Source organism: Ambystoma mexicanum, chromosome 4p (genome assembly GCF_040938575.1).
Source record: "Ambystoma mexicanum isolate Mex_15411 chromosome 4p, UKY_AmexF1_1, whole genome shotgun sequence".
NCBI classification, from domain to species: domain Eukaryota; kingdom Metazoa; phylum Chordata; class Amphibia; order Caudata; family Ambystomatidae; genus Ambystoma; species Ambystoma mexicanum.
The window spans coordinates 1112530603-1112552597 of record NC_090927.1 but is presented as its reverse complement, the minus strand read 5'-3'; the positions used below and the strand labels follow the sequence as shown (position 1 = coordinate 1112552597).

Genomic DNA, 21995 nt, shown 5'->3' with positions numbered 1-21995 from the left:
GCCTGGTTGGGATTTGATGCTTGTTCTGAAATTCCTTATGGGTGCTCTGTTTGAGCCTTTACATTCTTGTCCTTAGAGGCTGTTAACCCTTAAAACTGTGTTTTTAGTTGCGGTCACTTCAGCTCGCAGAGTGAGTGAGTTGCAGGCACTTTCAGTTAAGCCACCCTTCACTGTGTTTCATAAGGACAGGGTTGTCCTTAGAGTTCGTCCTTCCTTTCTTCCGAAGGTGGTGTTGGAATTTCATTTAAACCAGAAGGTTATTCTTCCGGCATTTTATCCTCCTCCACATCCTGGTAACGAAGAGGAGAGGCTCCATAGGTTGGATCCTAGGAGAGCTTTAAGTTTCTACATTTCATGCATGTCCCGGGTCAGAGTGGACGATCAGCTCTTTATTGGTTAAACTGGAAGGCGTTTGGGACAAGCTGTTACTAAGCAGACTTTGTCTAGATGGATTATCTTGGCAATTTCTGAATGTTACCGCCTGGCGGCTAAGGACCCTTCGGTAGGCTTACGGGCCCATTCTACTAGCCATTCTACTAGAGGTATGACTGCCTCTACTGCTCTGCAGAGGGGTGTTCCTATTCGTAACATCTGTGAAGCAGCCACATGGGCTTCGGTCCTTACTTTTGTACGACACTACTCCCTATATTCTATCTATGGGCAGGAGCTGGCCTTTGGCAAGGCGGTCCTTTACTCTGCAATTTGATTGGGCATTCTAAATTTCTATATTCTAAATTCTTTTTCCCTCCTCCATACGTTGGTACTGCTTTGGGAGTCTGTCATAGATATGGAATACGTCAGAGGACCCAATCCCCTCGAAGAACAAGTTACTTTCTTACCTGGTAACGTTCTTTCGATGGGATGGTCCGACGGCGTATTCCATATCGCTCCCTCCCTACCTGCCCCGCTACAGAATTTCTTATGCGATTGCAGCTTACGTTTCCGCAAGGCTTTCTGTGGTCATACTGGCAGTGGTTTGGTGCCACACATTCTGGGGAAAAAACTACAACTGAGGCTACGGGCATCGTGCGTCCGACTTATAACATCCGGTGACGTCGGCTCGACGGAAGCCCTCGAGGACAGCGTATCGACGTCATCGACACAGGCACCGAAGATTTTCGGAAGCAGCACAGCTGTGGTGATTACTGTCATAGATATCGAATACGTCGTCGGACCATCCCATCGAAAGAACGTTACCAGGTAAGAAAGTAACTTGTTCTTTTCTGTCTTTAATTCCCATTGGCAACTTACATTATACACGTTAAAACAGTGTTCATATGAAGCCACCAAATCATTTTACATTACAACAGTTCTTTCAATTGGAGTGGCTATGATATAAAATTTGATTATCATATGCAAGAAAAATTCTTAGATGTAGTGCCCAAGAGTGTGTCTCAAGGGTTCCTTATTAGTAACTAGCAACTTATTACTAGGTAACATTTTAGGGGACATGCTTCAACAAATAACAGAAACCTGATTGCAAACGGAAAATGTATGAAGCCCACCTTGGTTTATGTTCTGTGCAAATTCTCTGACAGATTTCAGAGATGACAGGTCAAGGTGTTTCGCAAAAACATTATGGCTAAAGGTTTTCCCACGAATCTCCTTTGCTGCTTCTTCGCATTTATTCATATCCCGACAAGCCAAAATAATCTTGCCTCCTGCACAATCAACAAAAACAAATGTAGGGAAAATATTATTCAGATATGAGATTTAAAGAGCAAAATGTTGTTCCTTTACGTAATTTGCAATATTTCCAACATTTAACCTGCAGAAAAAAACACAGTCATTAACAATGCAATGTTTGATACAACAAAACTTAAAAAAATATTAGCCATTTTCTGCAGGCTCCATAATCGAAAGTATGACCTTTCATTAGGTTTCCAATGTATACTAAATATTGTAAAACTGAATTCATCAAGCTAAAAGAACATACTGTAACACACACATAGGTCATCATCACGTCGATGGGTCTGGATTTCCCATATTCAGAAGGGCATTGACATAGGCGTTGACCAGCCTCCCACAAGACCCCATCAAGTAGGTACTTTCTTGTACACCCTTTAATGTGCACACAGTAATCTTTCCACCACATACCTTTAATAATGTTGTATGAGATATAATTGCTGGAAATAACCTAAGTCGCTGATGATTGATGCTGCCCTTTAATTGTTGGACCTCCTCTTTAATCTCCAGTGCCCAGGATCAATTTTCTGAGAATGTTTCACCTAGTTTTTCTTACCTTGACTTCATCTTAATCAAATCCTCATCTATGTGCCAGTCCTTGCTTTTTTTGGCACTTACTCCCCAAAAAATTCTTGTTTATTGCCAGGGTGACAAAGTCACGTGCTCAGCCCATCCCAAAGCCTGCAGGGATTTTTGCCATCCTGGAACGTCAGGCCACCTGGTGCTAAGTGCCAGAGACGCATGCTACCTGGGGCTGTTATAGGATGGGAGTAGCAGAATCCCCCTTTCAAGTCCATGAGGGTTTTCTGAGCACAAGGACCAACTTTCTGAATACTAGGTCTATAGTTCTATTATGATTGAGGTCCGCGATTGGGTAACAAGTGCTAGTCATGGAAACCCTGGTGTAGATATGCAGGATGCCTTAGAAGGACAACAGAGTACCACTAACTATCAGGCCACATCACATGATCCCATCTACACATTGGACTATCAGGGTGACCTAGTGGTAGTAACAAAGGAACAATATGACAAGACATGCTGGCCAACAGAGTCCAAGATAACAGAAGGAAAACAAGCAGGAAGTAGTGCAGTGGGCTAAAATGCTAGGAACGCTACAAACCTACCGTGGAGTGAAACACTGTACTTAGTGGGATCCTGGATACCAAAGGGGTCTCCACAAACACTTACTAAAGTGAAAAGAAGATTTTACGCACTGAGGACACCACTGCTGCAGGAGCCAGCAGAGCTGCAAAGTAGCAGACTCAAAACAGATGGGGATAATAGCATGAATTACCACATGAGTCTCTCCAAAGGCTTGAGAAACACAAAGCCAAAGGACAACCAATGCAGAGGCTCATGAGCATAGCTGGTGAATAGGGAGGCCTCTAAAGGCCTGAGACAACCAAGTAGGAGAGAGCAGTTAGCCAGGGACCAGGAACCAGGGAGCAGGAAGGGAGCTGGAAGTACGACCCAGACATGAAACCAAACCCTCAAAAGCAGGGAGAAGCAGCAACGCAGGCCATACTTCATGGACAGATGGGGAGAGAGAAGGGAGCAGAATATTCTCAGGAGACTGTTAAGCCTGGCAAATCTTTTAGTCCTGGGACGGCTGAGAGAGCTGGGAGGCTGGGAAGCCTTATGCTGTTGAAATGCAAGGGACTAATATTGGGTGAACCTGGCACTGTATTTGTGAATGAGCTGGCCACTATGGACCTCATTATGAGTTGGGCCGTGCGGTAGAAATGTGGTGGTAATACCGTTACCACCATATTACAGCACCACCCAAGTATGAGTTTGGCTGAAAGTTGGAGGATTCACCTCCAGCTATCAGCTTGAGGTAAATATGCCACCTTTCTGGCAGAATTGCTGCTGCAGTAATTCCGCTGAATACCCCATGGCATCGTATGGACTCCAATTAAATGGGGACCAACACTGCCACCACCACTTGCAATCCAAGTGGCAGTGACGGTAATTCCTTTAGGTGGTATCTCAGCGGTTTTACAGCCGAGATACCACTGCAAACTGCAATGAGGCCCTAAATCCCTTAATAGTGAGCTAGGCACCATACTCCTTGAAGCAGAAAGACGTGAGAAAGGCATTATAATCTGGACAGATTACAAATGGCGAATTGCGTGATAGATTCCTGAGAATGTGTGACAAGAAACAAAGCCAGATGCAATGCCTCTGAAACACTGATTAGGGTAAAGAAGGATGCTGGGTGATATATATCCCTTTAGTGTCATGTGTTTTTTTGATCCAGCACATTTTTGTGTCAAAAATGGGATCCAAGTGCCACCGTAAATCGGCATTATGGTTCATACGTTATTCTAAGTATTTGCTTGGAAATAGATTCTCCCAAGATCTGTAGACTGGTATCTGTTCTATCAAATGCTGTCAACCACCCAATCCTAGCAGAGCATCGGGAGAAATTAAGAAAGGAGCCACAAAAGCAATCTCTCTCCCACTTGATGTTGAAGGACCAAGTTTCACACCCAACCACTTCCCAACCTTTCCCGGTCCAACTCTTAAGATTTCAACCCTGGGAAGAGGCATCTTATTTCCCACTGTTCCCTCCCCTTCACACCTGACAACCAGGACGAACCCTTATTATCACAAGGGCACAAAGGGCCTGATCCTCGTGGGACTTTTTAGAAAGATTTGAGGCATTAATAAGCCCTAAAAGAGGGGAAATGGTAGTGGAAAGTGTGCTTAAAACCCCAGTTTAAGGGTTAGTTGAAAGCAGAAATCAGACAACAGAGGATGGTGGCAGAGCAACAAAATAACCTTATACATCCAGATAGGACACAACAATGTCCCATCTGAATTCTTACATAATTGTTCACTGGCAAAGACCCAAGGTACTGTAAATTACAAGTGGGTATTGAAAGAAACCAAAGGGTGTCTCACTTGCTAGTACCCGGGGATCTCTCATAGCCATCGCCTTTGGATCCGGACCCGGGGGAGTGAACCAGTGCAGGAGGATCACCTGGGTGAGGGATCTTTGGGGACTGGGGGTGAGGCAACTGATGGTGAGACGCTGTATTCCCGCCTTTCCCGTGCCCATACCCCATCCTATTTTATAGGATTCTCCAATGTTCCAACTACCCCCCTTTCTACACAAACACTGGAGTGAGGAAGAGGACGACTGAGAGTAAAGAAGCTAAAACTTACATATATCATTGATCATGTCCCGTTAATCAGGTCAGACAAAGTCAGGCAATTGACCTTAATCACATACATCTGATACCCATTAGTTCCCCCCCACACGGATAAAAGGCAGAAGATGGAGAGCATGCTGAGACACGACAAGGAGCAGATATTACAGGGTTAAGGCGAACCCACTGAAGCAAGACGACCGACCGATCAAAGAAAGATTGAAGCTGCAACATTGTTTCTCACAATTGATATGATATGATAGTTTAAGTATATAGCGCCTATACACAATGTGCTTCAAAGCGCTTCAAGGCAAGGAAGGGAACAAAGGAAAATACAACGACATTCTTACAGGCCATGAACAGTAAGGATGTGAAATTAACTAACGTACTCGGCCTGAAGACATTTCAGATAGTGCAAGTGCTAAGACATAGATAAGCAAGGGAGGAGGAGAGTGGGAAGGAAATGGAAACAGATAGGTGACTACCGTACTAGGCCTGACGACATTTCTGGTAGAGCTGGAGAAAAACAAAAGGTGAGGGAGAGGGGTGCAGAAAGGGAGGGGAGGAACAAAACAAGTGACTATCCTACTAGGCCTGACAACGTTTCAGATAGTGCTGGAGAGAGGGGGGGGCAACAGTAAGGGGATAGGGGAGAGACAGATGAGGTTGCTATCATAGTAGGTCCAGTGACAATTCTGATAGAGTAAGTGCATAGAAGAAAGTAAGGGGAGGAGGGGAGGAGATAGGAAAAAGGAGAGGGGAGGGGAGGAGAGAACAAAGAGTAAGCAGTCAAAAAGAGTGGAGAAGCAAGAGAGGAGAGCGAATACAAATGCAGAATTCAGTAGTAAAACATAATGTTGCAAGCCAGTATACAAGATGAAGATGGAACAGCATGATTCAGGGCCACCTTGAGTACAAGATGCAAAGGAAGTCCAACATGAGAGTTGAGAAAGGGTGACGCACCGTGAATCAATGAAGTCCATAAAAGTAAAATCCAGCATTGGCCACAACACGGTGATGGTGAAACCAGAATGTATCAGGACAGACTCCTGTGTGCAGGAAGGAGGGGGTGCACAAGGGAACAACACGGGGGACCAGAGAGGGTGGGGGATGGCCTGTTGGGACAGAGGGTGTAAACATATGTTGGTGCATGCTTACCTGCTGTCTTAGCAGGGGGTCGGACCCTGGATCCTCCTTGTCCGAACAGTTTCAAACAGCAATAGCTCTTTATCAATTGAATGTTCCACGCATGCTGATGAGACGCTTAAGAAAGCAAACCAGTAGTAAACTTAAAATGTACTGATAACTGTGAAAACCAGTAATACAGAGTAGCGGAGTGGTCCAATAAAGGAAGTAGCACACTCGAAAGTCTCCACAAAACGTTTGATGTCTTGTTATAAAGTAGCAAGTGAATGAACTCTGAAATGCGCAATGGTCAAGATTAATCCTGTATTAAGGGGAAGTTAAAATGATTGCTTTAAGAGAAAGATCTATGGGGGAAACACTGAGGCAATATTATCAAACGCTCTACTCCACAGAACACCCCAATATAAACGCCCAAGCTTCATACTTAGAGGCCCTAAAGATCCCGAAAATCTCAGAAGAAGACAAACAGTCACTAGAGACTCCTATCAGTGAAGAGGAAGTCAATAAAGCCATAAAAGGACTCCCAAGGGACAAAGCTCCAGGCCCAGATGGGTTTACGGCCCCATTTTATAAAAAATATGCAGACATATTGACTCCGATCCTAACAAAACTCCTGAACTCATTCAAGGACACCGGTAACGTGACCCCCACAATGAATGAAGCGAAGGTGCTGGTGTTTCACAAACCAGGCAAAGATCCAATAAACCCCGCATCATACAGACCAATCTCCCTAATCAATCTAGATGCAAAAATATATACGAAAATCCTGGCAACAAGGTTATCCCCGCTCCTCCCTAAACTGATAAGCGGGGATCAATCAGGCTTCATTCCCGGCAGGCAAACCCACGATAATACTAGGAGGCTAGCCCACCTGGTCGAAAAAATAGGGATAACCCACACCCCAGCGATACTACTGTCAGTAGACGCCGAGAAGGCTTTTGATAGAGTGGAGTGGTCAATACTGTTTAGGGTCCTGGAATCCATGGGGTTTGGGGAACAATTTATCGCGAGCATTAGAGCAAACTACAACTCCCCATCTAGCAGAATAGTCATTAATGGCGAGCTTACTGGCAAGGTGACGATAACGAGAGGAATGAAACAGGGTTGCCCCCTATCACCACTATTGTACGCTCTTTTCCTAGAACCCCTCCTAATTAAAATACGGGAGTCAATTCACATCAAAGGGATAGAAATGGCAGGTCAGCAACACAAAGTAATTGCGTATGTGGACGATATGCTAATAACCTTAGAGGACCCTGAATCCACATTATCAGCTACAGTTAGAGAATTAGAAAACTATGGGACCATCTCAGGTCTAAAAATAAATAGAAAGAAATCAGAGATCCTCATCCTGGCAGGGGATAGAACGAACATAGAAAGGGAAGCAAAAATACTGGACCTCAAGATAGTACAGGAAGGTATAAAATACCTGGGAATAATTGTACCTCCAAAAATAGAACAATTCTATGGGGAAAACTACCCGTCGCTAATTACAAAAATCCGAAGGGAATTAAATAGATGGAATCCACTACAGATATCCTGGTGGGGCAGAATACAATCAGTCAAGATGACCATCCTCCCAAAGGTACTATATTATTTTCAGGCTCTCCCGGTGGGTGTCCCAGACACGTTCTTCAAAACCTTAACAAAATTGGTATCGTCCTTTATATGGAAAGGAAAAACGCCGAGAATAGCCAGGATGGTCCTCACGGCCCCAACCAGAGAAGGAGGAATGGCGCTCCCCCATTTTAGAAAATACTACCAGGCAGCACAGCTTAAAGTCTTGAGGGAGTGGGTGGGGGAGAATCCCCAACAGATATGGGCCAAACAAGACAGAGCAGTAGCCAGGACCCCACTGGTAGAACTCCTCTGGAAACAGAGGCAGCACAGGCACAAAAATTTAAGATTAAGCGAAATCATGAAAACCACGCTGGAAGCATGGGATAGCCAAACAAGAAAAGGCACAATGACCACGGCGATTGGACCCTTTACACCCATCTGTAGAAATCCACTGTTTCCACCGGGGATGGAACAAGGGGCATATGACAGCTGGGAGAAGGTGGGCATTACTAAAATAGGCGAGAGGTTTGAGGACAAGGAAATCATCCCCCTAGAGTCGTGCTTGGCAGGTATGAGAATCCCCAAAAGCGATAGATATAGATATGAACAGCTAAAGCACTGGCTAAACTCTCCGATAATCACCGAGGCAGCAACCAGGGACCTTACAGGGTTCGAAACATACATCACATCCAACACGGGGGAAAAAAAGTGGGTATCAACTTTATACAAATACATAAACTCACAAGGGGAAAGCATTAAATGGTCATACAGAACAAAATGGGGCAGAACATTGAGGGAGGAGCCAACGGATAAACAATGGGAAGACCTATGGAAGCAGATCCCCAGAATGACCCGATCGGCACAAACTAGAGAGATGTGGGTCAAAGTTATGACACAGTGGCACTACACTCCAGAGAGGCTCCATTCAATGTACCCAAACACACCCAATCACTGCTGGAGAGGATGTGATGAAGTGGGAACATGGAGACACATATGGTGGGACTGTAAAAGCATTAGACCCTTTTGGGAAGAAGTGAAAAATGAGATGGGCAAAATATTCCCGGATGTGGGGTTGATGGGGGATGAAGTGTGGCTCTGTGGAATTAGAGACGATACAGCGAGGCAATACAGCAAAACGCAATGGAGAACTTTCATGGGACTACTTATAGCAGCATGGACCACCATTGCGCAGAACTGGAAAAACAAAAATACCCCACTGACCTACACCTGGCTTCAGAAAGTATGGGCCCATATAACAATGGAGAAAATTACTCACAAACTTCAAGGAACAGGAGACCAATTTGTAAGAGAATGGGAAGGGACCCTGCAATACCTCCAGTCAGACTTTATGGAGCAATGGTGCCCCCATAACATAAAAATCTCAGACATATTCAACGCATAACAGGAACCCGGGACAAAATGACTCCATCCGACCCGAGGGGAGGGAGGGGGGAGGGGGAAGGGAAAGTTATAAGTTTCAATGTTATCTTCGTTATGCAATATCGATGTAAAACTAATAAATACAAGTTTTAAAAAAAATTTAAAAAAAAAAAGAGAAAGATCTATTTGAACTTTGCTGATTGTGTTATGGAACTACCAAGACCAAGAGACACTGGGGTAAACAACAAAGGAGAGTTCAATTGAAAGTCGAAGTGGTCCTGAGGAGGTCTATGAAAAAAGCCTTGCGCACTCAAAAGTCTTCGAAAACAGTGAAAGGTCCGGGCCCGACTGAGGGAGGCCGGGAACATGAAATAAGTTAGGGGAAGGGAACCCCCAACAAATGTGAATGAAGCTTGGGGAAGAGAACCCCTGCAAGTGCCGTGTTTGCGAGGTCCGAGCCTGGCTGAGGGAGACCTATGTGGAATCAGGTACTTTATGTTGAGAGGTCTGAACCTGACAGAGGGGGACCTATGTGAACTGTTGGTGACCTGAGAGGTCCGAGCCCGACAGAGGGACACCTATGTGAACTTTTGTTGAACTTTTGGAAAACTGGAATAAGTGACTTTAACGGGGAAGGCCAAGCGGGCCTTGACCCACGTTTCAAACTGCCTTTTTTGATAACCTGAGCCAACGTGTGTCATCCTGTTTACGGGGGCTGCCTTACTGCGTGCTGTCGAATGTGGGAGGAGAGCAGACTCAGCCACCTTTATCCTTTATGTTATAACACTAACTTTCCTTTGCATACACATTCCCCTTTACGCAATTTTTGTATAAGAGATAGTGCAAGCATTAGGTTTTGTTAGTATAGGCCATTTTGATTTGACAGACTGACTAGGACGGTGTTCTCTTTATTATTTGATGGTAGAGACTACTCCCATAATAGCTATAGGGCAAAGTAGGTGTTTTTCCAAACCCCAAGAATGTAATAAAGGTTTTGAAACTTGTAGCTCTTGTGTCAGTGTCATACTTGTGATACCCTGCCTCCCTTACAGTTTCAGAAACCACAAAATGACCAAAATACATGTGAGGTAATGATATGGTCACTCTGCTGACTGGGAAACTGTAGCAAGCCTACCAACAGCTAAACCGTGATGTGAATACTTTGTAGGATAACATCAAGAAAGTAATCTTGGATAGAATGGGTCATTATACCAGATATAATTGACATAAGTGTCAAACTCAGGCTCACCAAGACACCCTTTCAGAAGACATATAGGGTCAATGATTTACTCTTCAAGTAGTTGTCCGGCCTGTCCTTTGAGGAGTTTAAGGGAACCCAGATCCTGGAGCGTTTTACTGACTTTTTGTCCCCTTCTTGCAGAGGGGCCATGCAACTCTACAGTTCATTTTTGGAAGAGGCAATACAGACTGACTGCACTCCAACACCAGCAGGCGCTTGCTCTTTGTACATTGAGTTGGGCATTGAATCAACCAGCAACGAAACCTACTTAGGGAGATGAAAGAAGGGAAAACACCCCAGACAGACTGCCCATGAGTGTGATTAGCAGTAGCTTAAAGATGAGTGTTAAAACCAGGTCTAAAGTCGAGGGTACACACGGGTCAACGGATTGAGTCCCCCACAGCTAAAATGAGAAACATTGAACGTCCTCTTTTAACTTATGAATTAAATCTGATCTTGGGGATTGAACCGCAGTTGTCAGGTTTGCAGGCTGGACACTTCAACACTGCACTATATAACCTGATGAAAAATAAACATCTAAAAGGTGAAATGTCCCATTTCGGTACTGCAAGTTTCAGGGAAAACATGTGTATTGGTTCTTGGAGTTTGAAACATGCATACAGTGCTTGAATTACTATGTAATGAAACCAGCTTCTTTGTTATAGCAATTATTTATTCATATTGAGGAGGGGATTTGTCGCATGACACAGAGGTGTAGTTTGGGAGTGACATGTGGCAGTCAGGGGGCTGGGGGCGTATTCTGATGTCTCGCCGTGGGCACCAAGTTGGCTAGAAACTGCCCTGTGCCCAGCTATGAACCTGGAGTCTGGTGGATGTAGAGCAGCAGCTGAACAACCAATATCAACAAGAACTTGGTTTGGAAAAAGTAAATTAATGAGGTTAAGTACCTAAAGAGTCTCTATGAGACTCAAATACTACTTATAGAAGGTGCATAGCCCTTTGCCAATCAGGGTTTGTGGCAAAGGAAGTAATCCTGTTCGTAATGACAGTTGCGAGAACAGAGCACCACTGAACTGGTGCTCCTTTTAACAGGATCCATTTACTTTTCCCTCTGTGTCCGGCGCAGCGTGCATCTCCACGGTTAGAAGAAAGAACCCTACTGCATCGATGCACACCACGCCAGATGTGGAAATCTGCCTCCTCAAAGACTCCAAGGGTCGAGAACAGCTTACCATGCCCCTAGTCTCAAGGACAAACAGTAAGGGAACCTTGTAAGGAACAGGGTCCTCGCTCCTCGATGCGGGTGGGGACCCAGATTCCTAACAACATGCATGTTACTGCACAAAATGTTTTCAAAATATTGAGAAAGTTTATTATGCGATTTGTCTTGGTTGCCATTCATGTCTACAAAACACGCAATTAGTTTAGTTCATACAGTAAAACATTCACAGATTTCGCCTGATAATAATAACACAGGGGAGAAAATATGGTTACGTGCGGAAATAGCAGAGTGAGCATAAATCCCATCTTCATCTCAGAACATGTGTGATCCTGTACAGATCGTTCAATCTCATTGCCCTCAAACTGTCAAAACTGCCAGTTCCTCAATCTTTCATAATGGTAAAATCCTCATACTGATTTGGTTGAAAGTGAAGCTCTTCAGAAAAGCATCACCCAATAATGTTGCTTCATATATAGTAATAGTGAATGTTGACATGTTGCACAGCACACAAGTAATTTGTTTCTTTGATCACTTATGGCAACAGCCCTTGAAAAATGTGTCCCTCTTATAATAATAGTCTGATGGGTGTGTGGACTACTGATCTGCGGCCTGCCTCTCTACTGACTTGAACGGAGGACCAGTGCATCTTTGGGCTTTTACCAAAGAGGTGCCTTTGCAAAGGTTTGTGACATAGTAGCTCATTATAAAACAAAGGCATTGAAACGTGCAAAATTTAATGTAGCGAAGATGTTTAGTGGGACTGAAGCCACGCCTAGCAAACCAGAAATAACCTGGGGTTCTTGTTCAGGGCTGGTGGGAATCTCATCAATTGGGTACCTGCAAATTAATTTGCTAGACACTACAACTAACTGTGTGCTGGTCATGAATGCCCATTGTTGCTACTTTTGAAGGATTGAATAATTATGTCTGCAGGCATGCGTGCACCAGGGTTTTACTCTACTGAAAGACGAATGCTTATGGTGAGGGTGCTTGACTGACGAATGCCAGCTTGCGCCTGGTAGTCCCAGTGATTTATTACAAGGCACTAGAAAAGCAACTATGAAATCCAGTTGAACAACTGCCCTACGTTATAAGAAAAATAAAGTCAAAAGCAACAAATCCTGCCATCAGAATTGTCAGACTGAACAAATAAAATCTGTTGTTATCCCTCGGTTTTATGGACAACCTAATTTTGACCTTGCTTGGAAATACCACAAACATATCACAATGACTAATATCTGGAATGTGAACGACTTTGACTCATTCAGAGATACTGCCACCAAGACATCGCAGGCTTCTTTCCATTCGACTTCGCTATGCAGAGCAACCTGGTTGGCAACTAGAAAGGATGGTGTAAAAATGATGTTTTTTTACATGTAACCATATGATATCTGTCCTGCTCTACCTACTCATATTGAGTGGCAGCTCTGATTAAACAGTGGCATATTTCTACAATTACATGTTAATACATATACTTACATCATTGTGTCAACTGCTTTCTTTATATGAGAAATGATATTACTGAAAACAAACAGAAATGAAAATGAACAGAGAAAATCAATGTTGGCATGCATTAGAGGGGAAAGCATCTTCCACCTTTCCACGGTGAGGCGTGATTGCTTAAATACATTAAGAGTACATTCTTCTCCAAGGCTGCAGTTGGCAACAGCAAGGGCGTTTGCTCCCATTTGTGACACCATTGATATTGATATTTTATTTCTATCGCGCTCGTACACAAGTGTTTCAGAGCGCGACAAGGCAAGGGGGGGGGCAGGGGAGATCAAAAAAACGATCTTACTAGGCCCAGTTACATTGAGAACGCGCAAGTGCATGGGAGAGGGGGAGGGGAAAAGTGCATGTAAGGGGGGAGAAGTGGAGAGTGTGGAGCGAGAAACAGATTAATAATAATAATAATAATAATAATAAATAAATAATAAAGGCAACAAAGGCAGAGGAGACAATGTTAGCTTTCCAGTGTGTAACTGTCCATAACCACAAGAAGGCTTTGGCTAACCAGGGTGGGTCCCTGTGAAAGGCCATGGAAATGTAAGAGATGGCTCATATAAAACACATCTATAATACATCACTATGAGTTGGGGAGCGACATCACTATGAGTTGGGGAGCGGATGTACTGATGATTCATTGAGAAAGTGCAAGGTGACCATTCCTTTAAAATGTGAACTTTAAAACATAGCCACTTGAACAGAAAATAAAGAGGTGAGAAGTAGCACTGCAAGGCTTTCCTGTACACTGTGAGGTCTTGCATTCCATGGGGATGGAAAATGGACACAGCACACAGGGCTTCAATGCAGTGCAGTCTTGTGAAATATGGTGAATGGGAAATTCTCAACTATTGTGTTCCAGCTGAGGGATGATGTACCCTTCTTCCTGGCACACCCTGAAGACCCCTCTTAAATATCTTCAGTCTGAAACCGGATGTGGGGAGCCATCACATTCCTTGACTCAGGGTAACAAATCCGGGATCTAGTTCGTCATGGGACCATCTGTCCTTGTGCCTTTTACCATGGCTCATTCTTTAGCTCCTGTGCAGAGCAATCCAATAATGTCTTCCAGATATCAGTATATAGTATGGGGACGGAAACACTGCAAATACAAGATTGCACTGTTGTGGGATTAGCAGGTTATGCCTCAATTTTATCACTGTCAACATGCTTCTCTTAACCTTCCTGTAGCTACAACATCCCCTTAAGGCCAAGGGTTGGGGAATCTGGCTTCAAGGGCACTTTGAGAAATTCACACTCCACCTTTTAATTTGTCAGCTCCTCGTCGCATTGACCTCCTGTGAAGAACCCCTTGCAGGGTTTCAACATCTTTCTGAAAAGGAAGTTATGAAGAGGTCTAAGCACAAGATGAGGGGGGTTGTGTGGATGCAGGGATTGGTTTTCCGACTGGGGCTATATGCACTGTGAGAAGTGGAATAACACAAAATGTGGGGGCCCCCCTGTGAGCCATGCTGAGGGCCCCCCCAAACTCGGCAACAAATCACGGGTCGCGCCACACTCTGGGCCAGCCTAGATTGTCATCTTGCACCATATACACGAACGTGCTGAAGGGGTATGTCGCACACTGCACTAGGAGAAAGATATAAATATGTATTTTAATGCAATATACAGCACACTTTCTGAGAAAAATTGGCTATAAAGCCACAGTGTTTGCAATTGTTTTGTAGGGTAACACCAATCCAATGCATGCAAGTCACCAACAGTGCACAGGAGCATTAATGCTTTTCTATTAAAAATGCCATGCCACAATGAAAACATGTCCAACTAGCTGCACAATGTAGACCAGTGTAGACACGTAATAACATTACAGTAAAGCATGCCAGGCCACATTTAGACATACCTAGACTGGTTGCACCAAAATGCCAGTCAAAGCAATAACAGTCATCAAGAAGAGAGCACACATTGAAGCCTGCGTCTACGCGGCCTCTATCAACACAGCCGAACTCTTTAAAATCTGCAAGGAACTGATCAATTCCTGTTGGGGTCTCGATCTCTCCTGTTCCCTCCAATGCCCTCTGTACGGCTCTGGCCTCTCACTTCTCCTCTAAATCTCAGGACATCCTGTCCTCCAACTCCTCTTCCTCTTCCTCTCTCTGTCCCCTTTGGCCATCTCTACCTCTCCCCCTCCTTTTTCCTCTTTCTCTCTGACAACACCTGATGAGGTTTCCAGACAAGTCTGATCTATGAAAGAGTCATCCAAAGAGGTGATCCCCTGCTCCTCCAGAACCATCAAGGACCATATTGACACCCTGGCTCCAGCCTTGGCCGATTTTTGTAATCACTCTTTAGCCACTGGAACGTTCCCCTCTCACCTTAAGCACTCCCTTGTGCACTCACTCCTCAAGAAGCTGTCTGCTGATCCTACCTGCCGGGCAAACTATTGCCCAATCTCCATCACCCCTTTCTTGGGCAAACTCTTGGAAAAGCTTGCCATCTCCCAACTTACTCTCCACACTGAATCTGTTGGTTGTCTCCATGACCATCAGTCTGGCTTCACAGCTGCCAGAGGCATGGAAACTGGCATGGAAACTGCTCTCCTGAACACCAATGAAGATCTGCTCTCTAACCTTCATTCCAGCATTCCTTCTGTCCTCAGCATCCTTCTTTCCTCTGCTTTTGACACAGTCAACAACGCCATCCTGATCAATCGACTCTGTGAGAACCTGGGCATCACGGATCAGGTCCTGGAGTGACCGACTTCCTTCCTCTTGGACCGCCCCCTCCCCCTACCAGGTCCACCCTGGTCCCAATCTCTCTGCTACCTCTCTCTCTCTGTGGCGTTCCCCAGGGCTCTAAACTCTCACCCTGGTTTTTCAACCTCTACTTGGCCCCTTTGGCCAACCTGATCTCTACCTTCTCCTCTAACTTTCAGTGTTATGCGGATGACTCAGTTTTCCTTCAAGCTCCCCTCAGCCTCCTCTCCTCCCTCGCTCATTCCTGACTGTATATCGGCGATTCAGGATTGGTGCCCCTCCAACGATCTCTGCATTAATGCCAGTAAGACAGAGATCCTTCTTATTGGGACCCTGGCACCAGCTTTCCCTCTCTCACTCTGGCCGTCCGCCTTGGGCCCTATTCCTTCACCTTACTGCGAGGCAAAGAACCTTGGTGTCATCGTCTATGCCACTCTCTCTTTCTCTCCTCACATCTCGGATGTCACCAAGAAGTTCCACTACCAGCTGCTCCTCCTCAAAGGGACTCTTCCCTTTCTCACTTTCTACCAGAAGCTCACTGTCTCCAGAGCCCTGGTTCTCTCTAGGCTGGATTACTGCAACAGCCTATTTCTCATTCTGCCTTCCTCTACTCTCCGTCATCTGCAACTAACCCAGAACAGGATTGCAAGACATATCCTTGGCCTCAAGCCCAGGGATCATATCTCTCCAGCCCTGAAATCTCTCCACTGGCTTCCGGTGGCTGCAAGGATCAAGTTCAAGACCCTTTGCATTGTCCACAAGGCTTTCTGGGGCCAGGGCCCGAACTGCATCCAACGCTCTCTTCCAAAATACCTTCCTTCTCAAGCCCGTCGCTCAGCTACCTCCAACTCTCTAAGGGTTAGACGCTTCTCCAGGCAGAGAGTGGGGGTTAGATCTCTCTCCTCTGCTGGTGCCTCCTTCTGGAATGGCCTCCCTGCCCCTTCAAACTTGAGCCGCATCATCTGAAGTTTCGGAAGCAGCTCAACACTTTCCTTTTCTCCTCTGCATTCTCTCTCTCCCTCCCCTGCTGACCTTCCTGTCTGCTGTACCAACCGGTTGCTTGGATACCCTCAGAGTCTCTCTGAGTCCAGGTTCTTTCTTGATCGGTCACCTTTGCACTGTCTCCGTGTCTACCATGTACTTCGGGGCTGTAACTGTAACCCTGCAGCCCCTTGTTCTCCTTGCACTACCAATAGCTGGCTGCCCTGGCTGCGCTTACTCAGAGCATTGCAGCCTTGTTCTCCCCTCCCCTCTCCCGTGCACTTCCCCCCTCCCTTTCCTCTTGCGCCTCTCATTCTCACAATGACACAAGGCCTAGTGAGATTGTTTGTCTTGTCCTCCCTCTATCTTCCCTCCCTTGTTTTGTCGCGCATAGAAACACTTGTGTACAGGCGTGTTATAAATTACTTTTATCAAATTATTTTATCACAGATGCCCAGAAAAATATGCAATGCCGCAGTAAGAAATGGCTGGACTGGCAGCACTCAAATGCCAATCCAGCCAAGTAATTACACTTAGCAGGTCTGCTTTATCAGAAATTCCCAGTTAAAAGAAAGTCACACCAAACTGAGGAATGACTAGACTGGCTGCACCAAAATGCCTCTCTAGCCACTAATACCACATATCATGCCTGCATATCTGGACATGGACAACCATTATGATCGCACAATCCCGCCCCCCCCACCCCCACACATCCCCTCTCCCTATAACCCACTACCCCAACCTCCAAAATCAGCTCCTTGGCCTCTTCGGTAAGTACTGGGATGAGGAAGAGTGGGACCAGAAGTATTGAAGATTACAGGTAGCTAAGTCAGGTATTACCTCCATGTACCTCTACCTCATTCCAGTACTTGTGTATGAGGCAGAGTACACAAGTACTGCCTCATACACAAGTACTGGGACGGGGAAGAATAGGGCAAGGAGTAATCAAGGCATTAAACACAAGTAGTGGCGCAACACCAATGAGTTGACTGGGCTTCAGCACTCCCCCCCTGCTGACATTTTGGACTATGTTGACTCGACCTGGCTGATCTTTAGAGCAGTTGCCGGACAGAACAGGACACAGATTTTAAACGGCACCTGGGTTTTGGTGTTAATAAGGGCCCAGCAATTACCAACGTAAAGCATTTCACTGCTAGTACCTGTATTCAAATGCCACATTTTGTAGGCAATTGAAATCGCGATGTGGGTCTAGTACTTGCATGCCAGGGGAGTGATTGGAAGGGTAGAGAGGGAATAGGAGACTTAAAAGAGAGAGTTAACTACTTGTAACATTGAAGCTGCACTAGAATAGTCTCATTAAAACGCGTAAAGAAGTTAGATGCCCCCACACAAATAAGTTTGCCCCTCCCCACCACCAGTGAAGTTAGCACCTCTCCCAACATTTGAAGGGCTAGCCCCCCAAAATGTAGGTTTTATTGTGCCCCTGAACACAAGCACACACACCATTCACCATATACACACCCAGCCATCCATACATTTAAGTGTGCACTCTTTCACCATACAGGCACACCCAGGCAGCCATCCATACATTTAAGGGTGCACCCTTTCACCATACAGGCATACTTAGGCAGCCACTCGTACATTTAAGTGTGAACCCTTTCACCATACAGGCACACCCTGGCATCCACCCATACATTTAAGTGTGCACCCTTTCACCATACACTCACACATGCACACGTCATGGGGTTGAGGGGAGCCCTATTAATTAAAAAAATAATTGGGGCTCATTACGGGTCCGGCGGTAGCCGCACCAGTGCGAACGGCGGGTTGCCGCCAGACCCATAAAAAATGACTGGCGCCTGACTTCCCAGTGCCACCATGCTCTTTCAAGTCTGGTGGCCGGGAAGTCGGGCGCCGGTAATTTCAGTAATCCCCATTCGCGTGGAGTGCCATAGGACTCCATGGGATTGGGGACACGGAAGCAACGGCACCGTTGTTAATGGTGGCGGTGCTTCCGTGACGGGTCTGCCAACCGTGGCCGCTGTGCCCGGCAGGGTCAGACCTGTCGGGCACAGCGGCCCCAGCAGGTAGACCTGTAATTTGACGGTCTGGAAACAACGGTGCTGGTAAAATTACCAGCACCGTTGTTTCCAGACCGGCATGGTCAGACTGAGCAACATGTTTATTTTTGAAGCCACTCTAACTTCATTAAGAAATGATTTAGTTAAGGACCAAACCATAACAGAAATAATTTCTTTATGAAGGCTGAGTGACTTCAAAAATAAACAATTTTTGAAGTCATAGGGCTCCACTCCACCCCATGACATGGAGCCCTCGAGCCTAGGGCCTTCCATGTCATGGGTTGGGGGAGCCTTCAGCCTTCAAAAAGAAATGTTCTTTTTGTAGTCACTATGCCTTCATAAAGACATTATTTCTGTTAAAGAAATAATTTCTTTATTAATCAGAGTGAATTAAAAAAGAAACTTTCTTTTTTTTTTGTTCAAGTGGGGCCCCCTCCCAGGACATGTGCTGGTGGGGCCCTCTGCACCGCGGGGTCTGCGGGGCCCCCGTTACACCAGTGACTGTGAGAGAGGTTTAAGGTCTTTAAGAGACACTGGGGTAAACATCTGGGAGAAATAACCAGGGATTCTGGTCTGATAAAATCTGTTGTTGCGAGAGACCACCAGTGGGCGCGGACCAAGATGGCCAGGTGAAGCTGCTGCTCCGCCCGAAGGCCGAGCTTATGGTGCTCCCCCCATGTCGTTCACAGCCACAAGGTGCAGCTTTTGGACCCCCTCAGGGTCGTGAATGCGGCAGCGTTGGAGGATACCCCAAGGTTTGGGGAAAGTGAGAGGAGGAACCTCGGGGAGCCTCTCGGCGACACAGACGCCTAAGAGCGTGAAATCGGAGTGTGCGCCTTCGGCGGGAACCTGGCACCTCCATTGAAGTCAAAGCTGAAAGAAGTGTGTTGCGTGGGTCCTGAGCCCACTGCATGCCGTGGTTTGAATGCTGGTGCTGTTTGGATGGCTGATGGGACCGGGACTCGACAGCAAGGATGGCGAGAGAACCAAGAGAAAAGGAGGGACAGCGACGGCGCAGCCCAGTTCCGAGACAAGAGGGGAGGACCAGACCAACTCCACAAACGCAACGAGGAAGCAGCTCAGAGACGCAGCCCAACAGCTGAGCACCAAGTGAGAGGGAGGGCAGAGAAGTTGCGGGAAGAATTACACACGTGCGCAGGGCTCTGCTTCGCTTCCCGCTCTGCGCGGGGTGAATGCTACAGCAACGGTAGCTTGGCCCACCCTAACTCCCTGACAACATAACGGACTGACGGCAAACAGCCACGTGGGAAGTGGGGTAGATACTTGCATACCCCAAACGGGCACCAGAAGAAGCAGCCTGGCCCACTGACTTCCTGGTTTGCGGTCCAACAACCCATGAGCGTGTGTTACTGGCGGGAGCGCACAGGCAGACCGTCGTCCCTCTTAACTGCCAGTGATAAGTGAGGACCGGTACTGCAAGAACACAAGGTCCAGAAGAGCATGCCAGGAAATCCCAGCCCGTGAAGACTCGGATAGGGTTCGGCACCTCCTAACCCCGAGGCATCACAAACAGAGGCCCTGAAAAGAAAAAAGGGGATCAGGAAGTGTGTGAGCGGCTGGCTCACATGAGGGAGAGACAGGGCCTCTGGACACATTGACCACACAGCTGCTCTTCGTAAAGGGTGTCTACCACGCCCTGAATGCGGCCCTGCCAAGCAGAGGCCCGCTACCTGAGAGATCCACTGTTCTGCACGTGAGAACCAGCCTACAAAGAGAGAAATGTGAGCAGCAGTGAAGAGGCCATAGGGACAGGGGCTAGGGGGGCCTGAAGTCTGCAGAGGCCACTAAGAGGAGGAGAGCTATTAGAGAATCCGCAGTGAGAAAAAGGAGGAATAGTGGCACAGAGGCACTGAATTAAAAGAACAGTGTGTGGCCACAGACCAGATCGGAGCGGTGGGTTGACCCAGCTAGGTCCCTCCATATTCAGGTCTTGCTCCAACAAAAAAAGCATAATTTCTCATTGAATGACAGGCTGTGTCAGGCAAGATCTGTGAAATAACAAAGAAACTTCACTTCAAGCCTTACGGAAAAATGCTTTAATTTGCAACAAAATATCACAGCTGAACTCTTCACAAGAAGCCCTATTTCTCTGCGTTTATGTTAGTGTCAGTGGACCTTTGCCTTGAACAGATTTCTGTGTATGAGAAATTGACTGGGCTGCAAATAACGTTTAGGATCTAGATGGAAGAGAAAATCGCATTTGAAAGTGACAGCCAAGGAAAATAAACCACGTGTAAAATGCAGCTTTTACAAACAAGAAAAATGTTTGTTTAAAAGTAAAGTGTTGAATTAAGGCCATGTCCTTGTATAGAAAGTTGAGGGGTTCTGGGGGGTTGTTTTAAAATATATGGAGGATATTGATTCCCAACAGACTTTCTTGTGGTTCAGGAAAAAAAAAAGAAATCTACTGTGAGCAGGACTGGTTTTTTCAGGCCCTGGCTTCAAAGGACTTTGCTTCCTGGGAACAGGATTTTGCTTCCCTTCAAGTGGGCAGCCCCCAGGGCCTCTGAATAGGAAAGGGTGGTGGATTTAACATGCTCATCAGACTTTGTGGCAGTGCTCCAACCTGATACAGCAGATTCTGGGACACTTAGGTGTGAAGTTTTAAGCAGCACCTCCCCTCAACCCAAACTAGGGAGCTTCAAAGGCCACCCCAGAGCAACATTGGTCGTATGCCCTTATTTGGAAGACAGTTCTGGCCATTTGGGGCAAAAGACTGTTCTGAATGAATAAACTTTAAGACTTTTATTCTGCAACCGGACAACGCAGGGGGCATTAAAACAACAACTTGTAGCTTTCCCTAGTATTTAGGGGACGCAAACAGCAGGTAAATCATGGGAAAAGTATCCATGGTGCAACTTTGGAAATCGATGCAAACATGCTCTGTGATATTATGTACACATGTATAAAGTTGTAGAATTGCAGGTGAAATATTTCCCACCAAAAATTGCGAAAGTCTATTAGGACGAAACAATGTCGTACAGACCTGGGAGTTGGACTGCCATGCTCTGTACGAAATATGTCATTTGTCTATGTGATTTGCAAGAGTGCCAAAACTGTAAAAATGTGCAATTTATGTCAAAACTGATTTTTGGCAAATTGACTGTTTGATGGCTCTGTACCTCATAAAAACACACCCCATAAAACAGAGTCCCCTCCTTCAGTCCAATCTGCTTCTAGGGAGGAGGCGACATACATAGGCTGACCTATCCCGTTGTTAGAGGCATGTCCAGCCAAAGCCTGTCCACATTGTATAATCCTGTGATGTCATCCGCTTTAGAAAAGGGGGAAGCTCACAGAGACAAAGGACACACTCTTCTGAATTTTCCAGCTCCTGCGTATCCAGACATCCCATATTCATCCTGCAAGATTTCAGATTCCACT

At 46.0% G+C, this 21995-nt stretch overlaps 1 protein-coding gene across 2 annotated transcripts in view; it reads right to left on the bottom strand.

Annotated features, from left to right (window-relative positions):
* Window positions 1-21995, bottom strand: part of RDH13 (retinol dehydrogenase 13) — a 535971-nt gene that overhangs the window by 320630 nt on the left and 193346 nt on the right. For both annotated transcript variants that reach the window (XM_069606703.1, XM_069606704.1), the window contains one exon: window positions 1506-1661. In XM_069606703.1, coding sequence (XP_069462804.1) covers window positions 1506-1661 — 156 coding nt within the window. The remainder of the gene's footprint in view (window positions 1-1505; window positions 1662-21995) is intronic.